At 52.3% G+C, this 18,134-nt stretch overlaps 6 protein-coding genes across 6 annotated transcripts; 3 read left to right on the top strand and 3 right to left on the bottom strand.

Annotated features, from left to right (window-relative positions):
* Position 1: 1 nt before the first annotated feature.
* BDQ94DRAFT_135642 (uncharacterized protein) lies at positions 2–786 on the bottom strand. The gene has a single exon (XM_026764715.1). It carries the CDS (start codon positions 543–545, stop codon positions 261–263), a length of 285 nt encoding a protein of 94 aa, XP_026631112.1. The 5' UTR covers positions 546–786; the 3' UTR covers positions 2–260.
* A 326-nt stretch (positions 787–1,112) lies between these two features.
* On the top strand, positions 1,113–4,340 carry BDQ94DRAFT_135641 (putative glycerol-3-phosphate acyltransferase Sct1). Its single transcript, XM_026764714.1, has one exon. It carries the CDS (start codon positions 1,588–1,590, stop codon positions 3,721–3,723), a length of 2,136 nt encoding a protein of 711 aa, XP_026631111.1. The 5' UTR covers positions 1,113–1,587; the 3' UTR covers positions 3,724–4,340.
* A 161-nt stretch (positions 4,341–4,501) lies between these two features.
* On the bottom strand, positions 4,502–6,804 carry BDQ94DRAFT_135639 (allantoinase alX). The gene is made up of 2 exons (XM_026764713.1): positions 6,098–6,804; positions 4,502–6,040 (listed from the first exon to the last, which is right to left on the bottom strand). The coding sequence occupies exons 1-2, from the start codon at positions 6,593–6,595 to the stop codon at positions 5,027–5,029; spliced, it is 1,512 nt and encodes a 503-aa protein (XP_026631110.1). The 5' UTR covers positions 6,596–6,804; the 3' UTR covers positions 4,502–5,026.
* A 3,099-nt stretch (positions 6,805–9,903) lies between these two features.
* On the top strand, positions 9,904–12,876 carry fluG (extracellular developmental signal biosynthesis protein FluG). The gene is made up of 3 exons (XM_026764712.1): positions 9,904–11,197; positions 11,254–12,502; positions 12,565–12,876. Exons 1-3 carry the CDS (start codon positions 10,067–10,069, stop codon positions 12,792–12,794), a joined length of 2,610 nt encoding a protein of 869 aa, XP_026631109.1. The 5' UTR covers positions 9,904–10,066; the 3' UTR covers positions 12,795–12,876.
* Positions 12,877–13,065: 189 nt separating this feature from the next.
* Positions 13,066–14,318, top strand: argB (ornithine carbamoyltransferase). The gene has a single exon (XM_026776416.1). The coding sequence runs from the start codon at positions 13,111–13,113 to the stop codon at positions 14,224–14,226; it is 1,116 nt and encodes a 371-aa protein (XP_026631108.1). The 5' UTR covers positions 13,066–13,110; the 3' UTR covers positions 14,227–14,318.
* Positions 14,319–14,704: 386 nt separating this feature from the next.
* BDQ94DRAFT_156811 (Sucrase/ferredoxin-like-domain-containing protein) lies at positions 14,705–17,867 on the bottom strand (the record flags this gene model as incomplete). The annotated part of the gene is made up of 6 exons (XM_026768665.1): positions 14,705–15,391; positions 15,448–15,761; positions 16,683–17,190; positions 17,246–17,626; positions 17,720–17,760; positions 17,813–17,867. 6 exons carry the CDS (start codon positions 17,865–17,867, stop codon positions 14,705–14,707), a joined length of 1,986 nt encoding a protein of 661 aa, XP_026631107.1.
* Between the last annotated feature and the right edge of the window lie 267 nt (positions 17,868–18,134).

Genomic DNA, 18,134 nt, shown 5'->3' with positions numbered 1-18,134 from the left:
TGTCTATGAGCTCGTCTATTCTAATCAACTGTGCCTTTATATACTGGCTCTTCGCAAAACTGAGCAAGTGGGAAAGGCTATAGTATCACTACGTTAGATTCACTTGTTTGTTGTCCTTGCGGCTGACTCGCGCGCCTTGCATCCCCCACTCCAATCAGAGTGGGAAAATTGCGGAGAATTCGGCCTTCTATGCGGGGATATGTCATGTATTCTTCCATGCCTAATGCTCTTAACCTACACTTTATTGAAATTTTTGAACTTCAACTCTGCCTATATATTGTTGGTGATGATACTATCGTCTTGAATACCATTCGAATCCGCCAAGGGACACCCCATTTCTTCCCCACCTGAGATTCCCCACCTCCCGCTTCTCTACCACTTGATGGAAGGATCAGTCTGACTATCGGCAATTGGACTCGACATCTTTGGTCATGGCAACCGACCCTCCAGGCGTCCCCCGGGTTCCGATCGGATCTGAAGCTCGGTGCGGTGGGCATTCCGTTAACCCATGCTATGAGAGTTGGGACTGAAGCCGTCCATTGCATTTATAATGGTTAACAAGGGACAGTACTTGCCCCATTCGCCCACAAGCTTTTTCTTGTGTTACCAGGGAGCAGTGACTGTGAGAATTGAATCTATTTCATGCCGAAGGCCTTATACCTGAAATGATGAGCCCAACTCATCTCGACCTGATACATCCAGACTGCCAACTTCCCGGGGTAACTTACCGCAGCAGAGTTACCATACTGTAAAACATGGGCCAACAACACGCTAGACCAAGTCCGGTTACCCGCAACGGCGATATACCACGTGACCGCCACGCGCCCGTCCGAGAACCCCGCGCGCATCCCATGATTCATCGACCAGCAAGCCCGATGCTTTGATTGGTACTCCTCTTTGGCAAAGCTCTAGGATCTTGCACATCCTGGTCAATCAGTGCCTATCAAGACAGCTGTACTAACTGACTATCTCATTCCCAACTGTTCTGGGCGCTGTTGAGATCCCAACAGGTGGCCGTATACCTCATTACCCAAGCGATACTGCGGCGGAGTAACTCTCCTGAAGCGATTAGCTCAGACCCGTTTGGGTTTCTCCGAGGAGGGCCTAGTCTAGTCTGGGTGGACACCGAACATCATCATTCTTTGCTCACTACTTTTCCTACTGAAACATTTTCTGCTTCTTCGCGAAGCTTCTTTGCCGGTGAAGCTGGATTATTGCTGCGACATTTTATCTGGCAAGCTGCGGTAGCACCTGAGCCACGTATCAAGGGAACCAACCCCCCCCCTCAGGCGGAGAACCCCTGCGAATAAAAAAAAGGACGGTTCTTATTGCTCTGCCTCTTCCCCGGCTTTTTTTTGTTCCCCTTTACGCGCTTTGCTTCTGCTACCGTTGTTTTTGCTGTCCGCCTTAAGAAACTCCGCCTGTTGCCTCACGTCACTGGGCAATTAGATCCCCCGCTGTCATGAGTTGAGAACAACACATATCATCTCATATCATCCTTCCCCTTTCGGCTTCTACTACTACCCTCGCCCTTATTCCCTGTTGTGCACCACTACCTAGCATTAGTGTGAAATTACAGACGCAGTCATGGCGCGCAGATTTATGATCCCGTGGTTGTACGACCTCGGAGTGTGGATTTTCACCCTCTGTCTGGACATCTTCTTCCGCGAGGTCTACTCGCGCGGCGCATGGCGGATTCCCAAACGCGGCCCTGTCATCATTGTCGCCGCCCCTCATGCAAATCAGTTTGTAGATTCCATTCTGTTGATGCGCATCTTGAAACACTATGCCGGTCGCAGAACCTCGTTTTTGATCGCCGAGAAGTCCATGCGCGAGCCGTACATCGGCACCATGGCCGGGTGCATGGGCGCTCTTCCCGTCGTGCGATCGATGGACCATGTCAAACCCGCCAAGGGTGAAATCTACCTCCCCGATCCTGACAATGATCCGACCCTAGTCCGTGGCAGGGGAACCGATTTCACATCCGATCAATTCATGGTGGGCGGCGCCATCATTCTCCCGCGTGTGGGCAAAACGAGTCCGGAACAACAGGCTATTGAGGAGATCTTGGGCCCCGAGGAAATTCGTCTGCGGAAACCATTCAAGAAATTCGAGAAGGACCATCCCCTCTACGAGCCATTGCGCAAGGGTACCCCGTTCAAGGCTGCTCCTCACATTGATCAGAGCAAGATGTTCGCCTCCGTGTATTCTGAACTGGTCGCAGGTGGTTGTATCGGTATCTTCCCGGAGGGCGGAAGTCATGATCGTCCCAGCTTGTTGCCCTTGAAGGCCGGTGTTGCCATTATCGCCCTCGGAACCCTCGCGCAGGATCCCAACTGTGGTCTCTCCATTATCCCATGCGGCATGAATTACTTCCATCCGAACAAATTCCGTTCTCGTGCCGTCGTTGAATTCGGTAACCCTGTGCAAGTTCACCCGGATCAGATTGAGGCCTTCAAGGCTGGTGGAAACTCGAAGCGGAACGCCGTGGGATCTCTGTTGGAAACAATCACGGAAGCACTCACTGCAGTAACCCAGCAAGCGCCCGACCACGAGACGCTAATGGTCATCCAAGCCACCCGACGACTGTATAAGCCATTGCGAATGAAGCTCCCTCTGCCCGTTGTGATCGAACTGAATCGACGACTTCTCAAAGGCTACACCCAATTTAAAGATGAACCTAAAGTGCTCCAGTTGAAGAAGGCCATCTCCGACTATAATCGCCGTCTTCGAGCCCTCGGAATTCGGGATCATCAGGTTGAATGGGGTGACGTGACCCATCGGCCGTGGTGGCTCGTTTTTGGTACCTTGTTATACCGTGTGGGAGAGCTGCTCACGCTTGCGATCGGAACCTTGCCATCGGTGGCGCTTTTTTGGCCAGTCTTCGTGACCGCCAAGGTTGTATCGGTCAAGAAGCAGCGAAAGGCTCTTGCCGGTTCCGTTGTCAAGCTTGAAGGTCGCGACGTCGTTGGAACCTGGAAGATCCTGGTCGCCATGGGGTTGGCACCAGCCCTCTATACCTGGTATACCGTAATTGTGACCATCTGGCTCCATTACTGCCGCCATGACGGACACTACGCATCTGTAGTCCCGTGGTGGCTGAACGCCAGGACTTACATCTCCGATTCTATTCCTCTTGCGCTTTTCTCGATCTTCTTCTTCGGTCTCATGATTTCGGTCTCATTCGCGGGTCTCCGTATCGGCGAGATCGGTATCGACGTTCTCAAATCCCTACCTCCTCTTCTGCGGGCCCTCGACCCAAGATCCGCCAACTCGCTCGCCAAACTCCGCGCTGAACGCCAGGCCCTTTCTGCACGAGTAGTCGACGTAATTGACACCTTCGCCCCTGAAATCTTCCCTGACTTCGAATCGGAGAAGCTTATCCCGCACGAACACCCCGAGGACGACACCTACCAATCCCGTCTTAAGAGCATGCCCCCTAGCGAGCCAGAAAGTCGCAACCGCAGCAAAGACCGAACCAGCCGGAGCCGCTCCCGAAGCGCCGGTTTCCACTTGTATGACACGCTTCTTAAGCCCCTCTCCATCAAATCCAAGGACGATCTCGGAGAAGTCAATCGTCGGATTCATGTCTCGATGCAAGAGCGCGGTCGTCAACGTGCCCGGAACGAAATCGACCCCGACGAAGACGTGGTTTCGCTTGACGGTTCTGTCAGCGCTCAGAGCGGGGACATTGCGGTAGAGGAGGTGAAGAAGACGAAATAGTCGTCTTGGCTTTCAGCCGAGGATGGACGAGAGCAACCTCTCAACCTATGATTGCATCAATTATCATCAAAAACCAAAACCTCTTTTCATGTCATGTTAGTTCATTCTGTTGGTTTCTTCATTGAGCGGGATCCGTAGCATGGCGTAGGCCTTCATTCGGCGTTTTGCGAAAGCATGTTCTGTTCTTGTCTTTCTTGTCATCATGTCTGTTTTCCTTTCACCGCTTGTTCTTGATTTGATTCAGATCCCCCTGCTTTGGCCTTTGTTTCTCGCTCGGACCTAGGCGATGCCAATCAATAACGAAATGAAATATTTTCATCTTTCACCTATTTCCATTCTATCCCTTCTTTAGGGGAATGCTCCATTAGTAAACACTCTCCTCTTCCTCTCCCTCTCAATAAAAACCACCTGAAAGGTTGGTTAGGAGGCAGTATGGAGATATGTGTTTCACGAGACGAAAATGCAGAAAAGGGGGAAGAAAACAAATCTTCCTGAAGTAATTAGCACAATAAAACCTGAGTAGTCGAGTAAGTAGTCAATAGTTTTGATCCCCACGATCTGTGGAATAATCCTGGTCCGTCTCAGTAACTCCGAGGTCCGAGAAAACCAGACCGGGGTGTGCACGTGCGGGGAGGGAGTTAGTAAGTAAGAGTAAGTTGGAAGAAGGGATGGACGCGGGGTTCGGCGGGTTCGGGAATGCAGGTGGTGGCGGTGAAGGCGAAGGAACCATCGGGGTTCTAGTCAGTCTATCTGTCATGATTTCGTTAACTCTGTTACTGACTAACTAACTTATCTACAAAGTTATCGGTTCGTGATGATTTTGGCAAAATTCTTCATCGATCGGGGGGCGAGTGGCGAGGTGTGTTGTTGATCATCGTTTTACTATACTATTACTGATGTTTACATGCTACTACTATTCTTTATGTTACGCTATACTATACTACTATACTATGCTACAGCTACAATTTGATGAATGAGAGAAGAGAAAGAGTTCCAGTAAGATGATGATATATTCGTGTCTATCGAGGTGCATAAGTAACTTAATGTCTGTCTACACCGTCGCTTATGGGATACTAGTCTATGCGCTGATGTATATGCTGCGAATGCTCATTATTAGTAAATCATCAAGTTGCGGGTATCATGCCAGGTCGTGTGTGCGTGTGTATATGAGATGATGAGGATGCTTGCGGCAGAAAAGAGGTGATTGTGTCGAGGAGATGTCGAATCATCCGCTTAATGGGCTGTCAACAGTCCTAAAGGGTGATGATGAGTGACTCGGGACAGGTAGGAGAGATGAGAGGTCTTAACAAGCACGCTTCTCGAGAAGCAGGCCGCCGGAGGGCGTCTTGGTGCTGAAGCCATCGTCGCGACTGAAGATCTTCTCACCACGCAGCCAGGTCTCGCGGACCATTCCACGAAGCTTGCGGCCCTGGTACGGTGAGCACTTGTTGCGGAAGAGCATGGTGCTGGGTTCGACGATCCATTCCGCGGTGTCATCGAAGACACAAATGTCGGCGTCGTGGCCGGGAACCAGGTCGCCCTTTTGGTGCTGCAGGCCAACCTGGACGGCCGTGTTGGTGCAGCAGAGTCGTACAACGTCCTGCAGGGCCTGTTGGGTCGTGGTTTCGTCTGCAGCTTTCAAGGCCTTGCGACGGCTAAGCTCCGTCCACAGGATGGGAAGGCCGAGGCCCACTGAGGAGATACCGCCCCAGGCGGAAAGGAAGCTACCCTCATTGTCAACTTGAGTACTGTCCCCGTCTGATGGGCAGCAGCCAGGCACGTGCGATGGTAGGAGCTTGAGATCAGGGGTGCAGGGGGAGTGGTCTGAGACAACAGTCTGAATCACGCCATCTTCCGCATGGCGCTCCAACTCATCCCAAAGAGCGTCCTGGTTTGACTGGGAACGGATGGGCGGACAACACTTGTGGCGGGTGTCTCCATCCCGGATCTCCTCGGCCGCTAAGGACAGGTAGTGGAAGCAAGTCTCCGCAGTGATAGGGACGCCATCCGCGCGAGCTTTGCGCAACAGAGGGATGGCTTCCATGGCAGACAGGTGAACAATGTGGAGGGGGAGCTTGGGGGCCACCTGAGACAGGGTAATGATCTCCTCCACGGCACAAGTTTCAAAGGCCGACGGACGGGATGCGAGGAAAGTCGAATACGCCTCTGCGGGACCTTCGAGAGCTTGGTCCTTCTCCTCGGCTGCAGTGGAGGGCGGCAGCATCTCGGCGTGAAACATGAGCGTCGTAGGCTCATCCGCTAGTTCAGCCATGGCCTTACGGATGTCTTCGGAAGACACGGCGGGGAATTCGTCGACCTACAGCCATGTGTCAGCACACTTACGTCCCTTGCAAAAAGATAACTCGTGACTTACTCCGCTGTCAATGAGGAAGCCCTTGAAGCCGCGAACACCCTCCTGGACAAGGGCTTTCAAGTCGCCGGCATTGCCGGGGATGATGCCGCCATAGAAACCGACATCAACCCAGCACTTCCCTTGGGCAGCACGGAGTTTCTCCTTGAAGTTGGCCACCGTGGTGGTGGGAGGGATAGCATTCAGGGGCATGTCGATGACCGTGGTGACACCGCCAAAAGCGGCCGCCTGGGTGCCGGTGTAGAAGCCCTCCCATTCGGTGCGGCCCGGCTCGTTCAGGTGGACATGGGCGTCAACCAGACCGGGGAGCAGAACGTGGGGGGAATAATCAGTATAGGGGGTGCCAGCAGGGAAATCAGAAGCCGGGATCACCGAATCAAAGACAGCCGTGATCTTGCCGGTGGTGCGAGAGATGACAATAGTGGCTGATGTCAAACGGCCGGAGATGACGGCGCGCGACGAGGCGATCACTGCAATGGATGGGATCTGAGAAGCCTCCATGGTGAGGGTGATCGCGTGGAAGGATTGCGCGCTAAGAGAAGCCAGAGATGCAAAGAACGATGAAGCTGCAGAGCAATCAGAGCCAGGATGGGCGATAAAAAGTTAAAGAGGCAAAGACGAGATAAGCGATAGACTGATCCGGAAAAGCTCCACCGGCGTCAAAAGGCAAGGGATGAATGACTTGATAAGGATGAAGAAGGCGAGAGGACGAATTGCTGGCTGCGATAAGGGCTTTAAATGTCTGCGCAGATAAGCCGCCATTGTTCCCTGGAGACCCACGGCGATCGAACCAAATAATCCCATCGAGTAACAAAAACCTGGCTCCACCCCCTTTGACGGATCCACCGGCTTGCCATCCAAGCGTCTTTTTTTTTTCCTTGCCCATTCTTTCTTCACGCCTGACCTGTTTGTCTGTGACTGCCTGCCCCGGTAACTATCCTTATCGTGATATCGATAGCCGGAGGTTATATTTGACCATCTCCTCTCCTGCTTCCTCCCCTCCTTTCCAAGCGGGAGGATGCCTTTTCCACTAGACGACCACCTTGTCTGTACACCCTCATTGTTGCCTCTTCGGGACGTATTCCCTCGTGGGGAAAGTGAAGAGAATTTCCGGCTTATCTTCTGGGCCAGTTAGAACCATGGGTCGGGGTATCGGGCGCCTCCGGCATCCGCCATCGGACCTCTCCTGCTGGCTGCTGCAAGTGATTGCCTCCTCACCGCTGTTACTCGATCAAATCTCCAATTCTGGCCCGTTTAGGCAATTCCTTTACTCGATCAAAATTCCAGCGGAACGACGGTCATGAGGCCTTCTGAGACCACGACCACCCGCCCTAGCTAACCTCATGCACCCTCGCTTCGGCAGGACGGTTATTGCTGTTCACCTTAGCCGAGTTATCAGGCCTCCCTACCTATCGTAGTCTCCAACTTCTGCTCGTTTTCTCTCCCGCTAGCAGCGCGTTCAGCGAAGAAAAGTCAATTGCATGCTTCGCTTCGCTTACACGCCTGTCATTGACCGTGATCACCGTGCCAAGAATCGGGGATTTTCGGGGACTCCCGGCTCCGGTCGAACCCTGCAATGGTCGGTGGCCAAGTCAACTAGTTCTTTCAGACCTGTCTCATCTCAGAAGGGCTGCATCTATAGACCGGTTTTTCCGTGCCTTGTCTATGTTTGGTTAATAAAACCATGTGGTGATAGTACATCAACAGACTGCAAAAGAAGTGGGAGGCTGATCATCGTAGACTGGAATGTGGTGGCAAGAAAGGCGAGAGGCAACAGGCAAGTGAAATGTGAGAAAGTGTAATTAAGTGTAGAGCCCCTGGCATTGTGGGGGGCTGACTAAGGCCCATGTGCCCATGGGGTGTTCCTCTGCTGGCCTCAGGCCTCAGGTCCTCCTCCAGACTTCATCCCCGCCTTTGCTAAATACTGAGTCGCTATTGTCCAGGATGAGAAGATGGGGTCGGCAGTACTACTCGTCAGTTACATGAATAGCTTCAATTCTGTCTGTGGGAACTTCGGCTTCAAAATGGATGGCCTTAATCAATCGTCACGGTAAACTTTTTGACACTTCCAGCTGATCTGAGCGAGCTGTTCATCATGATGAAATGAGACAGTAATGACCTTTGACCGTCATAATGCATTGTGTGCCTTGTCAGGTCCGACTGCAGTAGTCGTCAACGTCATTCGATGTTTCCATACCATACATACCGGTCTGGCGGCCTTCACCCCATGTGAATTACAACCCGTCTTCATGCATTCATGAGTCTTGGTCACCTGCGCGTGTGACACACCCTTTGTGGTTGTAAGTTCACCGGGTATGCAAGTTTATTACTATTGCTCGAGGCAGGCAGGACTGTGCGCCAGACTGGGTAACTACCTACATACTAGTAGCAGTGCCTTGACCCTGAAGTTGGCCGAGACTGTTTGCTTCGTTTGTACTGGTCACTGATAAGCAGCATATCACCTGATCAAGTAACACTTCTACCGCTGCACTGGCCCGAGTGGCAATCCATGCATATCTGTCTCGAGGTTGTGAGCATCCCTGAGTTATGTTTCACTGCTGCCATTGACCTCGCTCAGTGTCAAATAGGCGCTAGGCTCCGACTCGGAAGTCCCAAGTGCGCTGGGGCCACACTTTCTTTTCACTGTGCCTCGGCAAGCCGATCCTCGGCCCGTTGCTTCCCGCACCCACCTGTGGGATTAATAAAGTAACAAAGGTACCACGTATCTACGGACTGGTGGACACTTGCTGTCGTAAACAGCTCATGCTGGTCGACGCCTGTCTATCCGTCGTTCCGTGTTCATTCAGGGGTGTGTGCAAATCGCAACAAAGGTCTGCGTAAACCAATAACAGCCCCTGCTGAACCTGACGTGTATGGGGCAAATTCGGTGGCTTGGTTTCCAGGCCCGGCTCTTCTATTTAGTCTTCACCTGTTACCAAATACCTGAAGTCATATCCTGTTGGTGCTGTTGGCCATCCGGGGGTTTTTCCGTTTTGATGTATTGGGGTAACTTGGAGGAGAGGAGCTGGTTACCCATTTGGGAGCTTTCCACGCCAGTAACACGGCTCTAGGAGTATCCCCACCAGTGTTCTGGTGACAGCGGACTTGTCAATCGTTAGCATGTCTCGACTGGGCCATAGCATGATGTGATTGTCCCGAGAGTCTTTCAAGGATTAGTACGTAAATCGTAAATACACCCTGGCCTTTCTAGTACTATTAGGCAACGGAGAAAGCAAGAGAGCGGAGGATTATCGCCCGAATCACCCTATGAGGATGGAGGAGGTGAAAACTGCTCCAAGACACCACCCCCATGGCCCGTCGAGTTTTCCAGAAACGTTCGGGGGGTAATCCTCGGAAGTTGATATATAAGAATAACCAACCTTAGGAATTCTTCCGCTGAAGATGATCGACTTGGTGGTGGAACTGGACTCCGCCCAAGCTCGTGGAAGATACCGGATTGCGTATGGTTGACGAGCTCCGGTCGTCGAGATTGCCCTCTTGTGTACCTCGGAGCTTATACGCCATCTACACGACCATCTGCAGCGCCAGCAACTGGTTCGGAGAGAACTCCGGACCAGGTCTATCTGGGAGCTTGGCAAAGAGATTCAATGAATAGAAACGCGAATGACTGAATCAAGCAATTTGGACCTTCCCGGTCGGCGGTTACTCGCGAGCTGCCTAATCGGGTAAGCATCGTCTACTTGCCCCCTTCTCTCTCTCTCTTCACCATTCACTCTTTATCGGCTGGGCTCGCAGGTTTTTTACTTATATCTTTTATGAGTACCTTGTATCTCCTCTCAGTCTTCCTTCACATTTCCCTCTTTCTCTCTTCTCTCAACTGCCTCATTCGCCTTGACCCTTCCCCTCCTCCCCCTCCTCCTCCCTGGTTCCAAGGCGCACGGTCAATCCTGGCCGACTAACCGTGATCCGCAAACGATCGATCGATCGAACCGGCCAACCAATCAGCGCACCATGGATCCGCTCGCGTCTCTTCGTCGCCTCATCCAAACGCATCCTCTTATCGACAACCACGCCCATAATCTCCTTGCGCAGGCCGCAGCCAGCAACTACGCAAAATATCCTTTCGAACAGATCACTTCCGAGGCCCAAGGTTCCGCCCTACACAATGCTCCGTCCACCTTACCCCTCCAGCGTGCCGCCGCCCAGCTAGCGACCCTCTACGATTGCCCGACTTCCGAGTGGGACCGCGTCAAGGCGGCTCGCGATCAATATGTCGAGCGTGACTATGATGGCTTGATCCGTCGGTGTCTGGAAGGCACTCATAGCCTTCTTCTTGATGATCTGCTTACGGATCAAGATATCGAGCCTTTCACTTGGCATGATCGTTTTACCACAGCTCCGACCAAGCGGATCGTACGGATTGAAGTTGTGGCCGCCCAAGTCCTTACCGCCATCCTTCCCAACGGTTATGATCAGTCCTCGAGCGACATCACCGTTCTTCGCCAGTATCTGGACCAGTTCAGCCAGGGTTTCAACCAGAAGATCTCAGAGGCCATCGCAGATCCCGTGGTGGTAGGCTTCAAATCAGTCATCTGCTATCGTACTGGACTGAACGTCCAAGTGGCCGATGACAAAGACGACAGCAATCTCCTCGAGTCCTTCTCCCGGACCTTGTCGCAAGGATCTGGATCTACATATCGCGTGGAGGACAAACCCTTGAACGATTGGCTGGTCAGGCAGGCCCTGAACCAGCTGCAATCTGCCAAGGAGAAAGATGCGTTGGGACCCAACAAACCACTGCAACTGCACACGGGACTCGGCGATAATGATATCAACCTAATACTTTCGAATCCCGCATATTTACAGGATTTGGTTGCCCGTTATCCCAAGGTGGACTTTGTGCTTTTGCATTCCGCTTATCCGTATACCCGGGAGGCCGGCTATCTCGCCTGTGTCTACCCGAATGTGTATCTAGACCTTGGAGAGGTGTTTCCCATGGTGAGTCGAGATGCTCAGGAATCTATCATTCGCGAGAGTCTGGAGATCGTGCCCACAACCCGCCTTCTGTGGAGTACCGATGGCCATTTCTTCCCAGAGACATATTGGTTGGCGAACAAACAGTTCCGCGACGCACTGGAAAAGGTCCGTTCCTGTCATATCAAGTCCTATACATCCTTTCAGAAACTTATCTTTGCTAGGTTCTCGTGGATTACGTCATTCAAGGCGATCACAGCGTCGATCAGGCGAAGCTAGCTGCTGCCGATATATTGTTCCACAACTCCAACCGCCTGTACAGCCTTAATGAAACCGTTTCCTACGACGACAGGCTGGTCCCTGCCGTCAGCAACCTTTCTGGACTTTCTTCGACCGACGCGTTGGAAAGTTTCATGCACAGCAATCCAGATGTCAAGTATATTTGGATGCAGTTCTTTGACTACACTTCCACAGTGCGCGTGCGGATGTTCCCTATCCGGGAGTTTGCTAAGATTGTTCGCAAGCAACGCCGGATCGGTATCTGTACAGCCACGTTTTTGATGCTTCAATCCGACACAGTCTGTCCGGAAGGTTCCACAACCGGCCAGTTCTATCTAGAACCAGATCTCTCAACCCTCTCTCGAAATGTGGGGATCGACTCGAAGAGCGCCACAGTCATGACTTGGGGGCGTTCTGAGGAGGGTTTGGAGGTGGAAGGATGTCCACGGACCCTTCTGCGCCGCGTCACGACTGATTTACGTGCCAATCATGGAATCGAAATTCTCTGCGGATTCGAGATTGAGGTTATTCTGCTGAAGTGCGTCACCAAACCGGACACCGATGAGGAAGAGTTTGTTCCATGTGTGCGCAACCACTCCTGGTCCCAGATGACCCGAGACACCCGACGCATGGTGCCGCTTCTTGAGGAAATTGTCGATACTCTTGCATCCATCGGCATTGACCTTGAACAATTCCACGCTGAATCGGCCCCGGGCCAGTTTGAATTCATTCTACCACCCGGATCGCCCGTCGCCGCAGTCGATACCCTGCTCAAGGCACGACAGGTCGTGACTTATATCGCTGAGCAGCACGGTTACCGTGCAACCCTTCATCCCCGACCCTTCTCACACGCTGCTGGCTCAGCCGCACATGCGCATGTCTCCATAACTCCTGCGACTCAGGAGGAGAGCTTCTTGGCTGGTGTGCTCAAGCACTTCACCTCTTTGACGGCCTTCACTCTGTCTAATGATGTCAGCTACGAACGGATGCACTCCGGCCTCTGGGCTGGAAGCGAGTGGGTCGCCTGGGGCACTCAGAATCGCGAAACACCTATCCGCAAGATCTCTGCGGGTCACTGGGAGATCAAGGCACTTGACGGTCTGTCCAATATGTATCTGGCAATGGCTGCAATTCTAGCTGCAGGATACCTGGGTGTGCAGGACAAGCTGCCCCTGACCCTGCAGGACTGTTTATGTAAGTATTCCTGCCAGTGAGGCTATCCTCTCGAGTGCACTCATGCTAACAAATCGATATAGATGACGCGGCAACACTCAGCGAGGCGGACCGCAGTGCCATTGGGATAACCACCCAAATTCCCACGACCCTGGCACAGAGTCTGGATAATATGGCAGCCGACAAGGCTCTCCGGGATGTGCTTAGCAACACACTTGTTGAGAACTATATCACGGTCAAACGAGCCGAGAGCAAGAAGCTGAATGCAATGGAGGCAGAAGCGCGACGCAAGTGGCTGGTCGAGAGATACTAATTAAATACCCTGTGCATACATACATAGCCAATAATCGTAGTTAGCCAATACCATCATCACATTCTCTACATCTTCATAGAAATGTCCATATGCAGCACAGTATTATCTACTAGTCTAGTAGCTTTTTTTCCCCATCCGCCAACCAAATCGAACTATTGAGTCATAGTCCTCCGTAATCGGCCCACTCCCCCAACACCTCTCACGTGACAGCATCCCCAGTCCTGTCCTACCTATATTGACTCACCTCCCCAATTCCCTTCTCTCTTTTCTACCATTACCTCCCAATCCCCTCTCAATCCCTCCTACCAAACTCACAATGCCCTCTCCCCTCCGCACAGCGGCCGCAGCCGCCCGCTACGGGCCTTCCACAACCCGCCACGCCCTGCGCCGCCTCTACTCCTCCACCAGTCACTCCGCCGCAACGCCGGCAACTTCTCCCTTCGCACCGCGGCACCTGCTCTCCATCGCCGACCTGACCCCAACCGAATTCGCAACCCTCGTCCGCAATGCCTCCTCCCACAAGCGGGCCATCAAATCCGGCTCCATCCCCCAATCCCTCCACGGCGCCCTCTCCGGCAAGACCGTCGCCATGATGTTCAGCAAGCGCAGCACCCGCACCCGCATTTCCACCGAAGGCGCCGTCGTCCAAATGGGCGGCCACCCCATGTTCCTCGGCAAGGACGACATCCAGCTGGGAGTCAATGAATCCCTCTACGACACTGCCGTGGTCGTCTCCTCCATGGTGGAATGTATCGTTGCCCGCGTGGGCAAGCACGCTGACGTCGCCGACCTCGCCAAGCACTCTACTAAGCCGGTTATCAATGCCCTGTGTGACTCGTATCACCCGTTGCAGGCTATTGCGGATTTCCAGACTATTAGTGAGCATTTCGCTGCCTCGGGCAAGGGGAAGTTGGAGGGTTTGGGGCTGAATGGGTTGAAGATCGCTTGGGTGGGCGATGCGAATAATGTGCTTTTCGATATGGCGATCAGTGCGAGGAAAATGGGTGTTGATGTTGCTGTTGCTACGCCGAAGGGGTATGAGATCCCCAAGGAGATGTTGGAGATTATTGAGAAGGCTGGCGAGGGGGTAAAGAGTCCTGGAAAGCTGGTGCAGACCAATGTTCCTGAGGAGGCGGTGAAGGGGGCCGATGTGTTGGTTACTGATACTTGGGTTTCGATGGGCCAGGAGGAGGAGGCCGCTAAGCGGTTGAGGGATTTCGCTGGATTCCAGATTACGAGTGAGTTGGCGAAGAGGGGTGGGGCGAAGGAGGGATGGAGGTTCATGCACTGTCTTCCTAGGCATCCGGAGGAGGTTGCTGACGAGGTGTTCTATGGACATCGGTCGTTGGTGTTCCCTGAGGCGGAGAATCGTCTGTGGGCTGCCATTTCGGCGTTGGAGGGATTTGTCGTTAATAAGGGCAAGATTGAGTAATTCGATGGGTGCATTTTGAGTAGGGAGTTGGGTTGGGAAAAATCAAAAGAATCGTGGTTTTGCTAGTATATAGCTTGTGTTTTCGCTGGCAATTGAGCTGTGTTGTATCATATTGTTGTGTATATTCTGTCTAACCGGCATCCCGATGCTTTGCTTTTCCCCGCAGCCGGGAAGCCGATGCGGAGATGATCCTGGGGTTGGGTTTCTGGTACGTAAGCAATATCACAGATGATATGAATGGACAACATACCCATTCCATTCAGACAATATTCAAACTATCCAAAATAAGATGCAGCTTAAGCATTGTCTTGTGGTCTAGCACTATGGATCTCGAACAATCATTCCCATCACAGCCCCTCATTATTGCATGATCTATCTAGTCTTCAACGCTAGTCCATATATCATCCCTCCAGAACCATACTACTGCCATGACCAAGGAATCTATTTTCTACTATACACTATATTTTAAGACCCAAGTCTACAACCTTAAGACCCCACTCTCCCGGTCAACCGCCCCACGGAAATGGTCCGTAATGACCTTTCCACCCAGAATCGTCTCCTCCACCACACCCTGCACATGCTTGGGCTCAATACGCCCATACCAAATACCCTTGCCCGCCAATGGATGCGGCGAGGAAGAGCCAGCTTCCTTCATTCCGGGAGGGATGTAAACGATGACGTTTCCAGCATACTTGTGTCCTCCAACGTGGCTGATTAACCCGATGTGAGCATGCTCGGGGCTGTCGACGACACTATTGTCACTTCCCGCGGATGTGTACCCCTTAGACTGCAACACCCGTTGAAACTCGGTCTCCAGAACCGGCGCCATTACACCACATCGCATGTCGCGACCACCGTGGCCGCAGATCAACACAACGGGGGAGTGTTGCAGATCAACAGCATCTGGGAATTCAGCCGCCAGAGCCTGGTCGCGGATCTGCCCGCCATGTCTCGATTCGATAGGGAGGAGGAACGCGCGGACGAAGGTCGAGAGATCGGTTGTTGCGGGGGCGGAATCGGGGAGACTAACGGGGATGGAGGGGAAGTATTTGAAGCTGGGGAAGAGAAAGGCGGATGCGGTCTGGGGGGTAGATGCGCTGGTCGATAACGAGGAGGAGGAGGAGGGAAGGAAGGAGGCGTTGGTGACTAGGATATTGTTGAAGGGCTATAGTAGCAATTGTCAGTGGGATGTTGCGACCCGAATGAGGAAGTATGTCTTACGTCGGCATATTTCCCCCCACGCCCGAGAAGGCTCTTCAATCCTCGAACCAGCTCACCCCAGTTCTGGCCCTGACCGTCCTCTTCTATGCGACTTGTCCAGTCTCGTTGTCCGGTGCAGATGAGAAGCTGCTGCGCGTAGGCCGCCATTGTTCCGTTTAGCGGCTGGTCATAGTCGATCGGGGCGGGCATGGACGGTGTCGAGGGACATGAGCAGCTCGGTTCGGGACATGTCTTGGTAATTGGGAATGGAGGAGGGATGTCCAGGGGTATGCGCGAGCGGTTGGAGCGGAGGGATGTGCATGAGAAGAGGCGAGCTGATGTTGCGGCGGAGCGGTTGGGTCGGGAAATTGATGGCAGGCTGTGCAGTGATGCTGCGCGCATGATTCTTTGTCGGCTGGCCATATCCTATGTGTCTAAAAAAATGAGGTTTTGGAGAAGTAATTGGATGGAAAAGAGGAGAGTATTTGGTCAGAACTGGCAATGAGAAGTGGTGGATGGGGGAAACTGAAAAGAGCAACCCCGAAGCTGCGGAGGATTCGGTGCGGTCGGAGATAGCGGAGATTTCCAAGTCCCGCCTTCATAATCCGTGGCTGGTGACTGGTCGGGGGAATTTTATTATTACTATTTGCATTACAGCTCGGACTTATTTAGACAGCTCATTGCAAGTGTGCAGATTGCGATTTCAATTATTGATCTAGTAGTAGCATTAATGGTGTACTGTGGATGAAGGTACTAGAAGCAGTGGCACTCGTCTGCCGGCCAAAATATATAAAGATGAAGTAGTTAGTTCTGGGACGGCATTATTGCGATCCACACTGCAATCCGAATCGCAATCTCCACGAACTACTACCGATAACCGCAATAGTACGGTACTGAATTGAACCCATTCTCACTTGAATAGTACATATTAATTTCATATATTATTGTTAAACCTTTGCTCAACAAGTGCCCAAATCCTAGACTGCCTGTAGTGCTGCAACGAAACGCCATGATGCATATATAATAGTGCACTTCGATCAAATTGAGGAGTTGGACATTAACAATACTATGGTCACAACAAGGATGCATGCGGTCAAGCTATTCACAATAATGCTTGTCGCTATAATGGCAGACAAATCCATGGGCCGAAAAGCTCGCGATTCGGCACGAGGCAGACAAAAAGTCGATGCTGCAATCCTTCAGATCATCCGCCCGCTAGATGCTGGTTTCTCGTCATTATATTTATTTTGTCGCACCAGAAAAGCTGGCCAATGCGTTTAATGATTCTGTCAAAGGCCATAGCGTTTGGAAGAAGCCAATAGCTCCCGCGACCAGGATTACGTAGTATGCGACGGTCCAGCCAAGACTGAGTTGACCGTATGCCACGTCTGAGGATCCTTTTCCTTTGACCATGGGGGGCCCGATGGGTACGCCCGTCTCTACTCTTCCCCACAATCGCGGTAATCCGCACCAGTTGCAAAAAGTGTGGGCAAGAATAACTGCCAGAAGAGAGCCAGTACGAAGGTAGACAAAGGTGGCATACCAACCGAAAATCGTCGTGTAACCGAATTGAAAGACTGATCTCAATATCGCCGCGACAATCGATGTATCAGGATGCGTGAGGCGAAACTCGTAGAAATGGTGTACGTGAGCAATGCCGAAATAGAGAGGAGCCACAAATACAATGCGGCCGGGATCAACCTTGGCAAGGAGATGAAGGGGGACAATGGCTGAGCGGAACATGACCTCCTCGGTGATGGGACCCTGCATCGCCCAGTTAATCATAAAGCCAGACATTGCCGTCGCAAACTGGACTTACCGCGACATAATTCCTCCATCCAATCCAGCTGCGAAGCGATGCAGTGACCCTTCCTCCCCGAATCCACTCTCTCCATTCGCCCTCGGCAACACCGCGCTCAAACAGTGGACCGGCGAAAAGGATGGCTGTGAGAAGCAGGCTGCGGAAGATATCCACGAGACCAACAGGCCACCACCCCAGGAAATGGAGAGCTCGAGAGAAAGAAGCGTTTTCTTTGGCAGCAACTAGCCATAAGACGACCAGGCTGCTAATGGTGCATGAAAATGTCACTGCTCTAATTCTGGCCCGGATTACCGACGGCGCATCTCTACTCAGGGTGGGCGATGGCCGGGTCGTCGGGTTCACATAAAAGGGAACCACATAGATGAGGGTGAGGCAAACCTAGTACTTGAATCAGATACTGGCCTGAAGAGCAATAAGAAGGCCAAAAGCACGTGGGAGAGTTGGTAGGAGCTGATGATCAGAAATGCATACCGAGAGAAAGGCGGCTGTTTGTGTTGAAATGGCAGGCTCATCTACGGAATAAGTCAGACAAAGATATAAGAATCTTATAGTTCATAAGTTTACCATAGTCCTTGGTGATTAGAGTCCTGAGTTTAGTCAGGAGACCAACGGGAGCCATATCTGCTGGAAGAGTGATAGCCTTAGGATACCGGGGCGCGCAGCAGTCCGGAATGAGAGAGTTGGTTGTTAGGAGGAATGTGTTTAACCACACAAGTAGAGAATCATAACAGCAAAAGCGGCGGGATGATTCTGGTTAAGATTATTCCGAAGAACAATAGCTGAAGAGCACCGGGGCGTTGTCAAGGCGAAGTTGGACAAAGAGAAGCGAGGAGAACACGAGGTCGGCTATGAATGCCGAGTTTTGCAGGCATCGAGGCATTCAGGC

Source organism: Aspergillus welwitschiae (assembly GCF_003344945.1).
Source record: "Aspergillus welwitschiae strain CBS 139.54b unplaced genomic scaffold BDQ94scaffold_3, whole genome shotgun sequence".
In the NCBI taxonomy this organism is placed as follows: domain Eukaryota; kingdom Fungi; phylum Ascomycota; class Eurotiomycetes; order Eurotiales; family Aspergillaceae; genus Aspergillus; species Aspergillus welwitschiae.
Note: the sequence above shows the minus strand (reverse complement) of the source record. Positions and strands in the feature narration are given on the sequence as shown.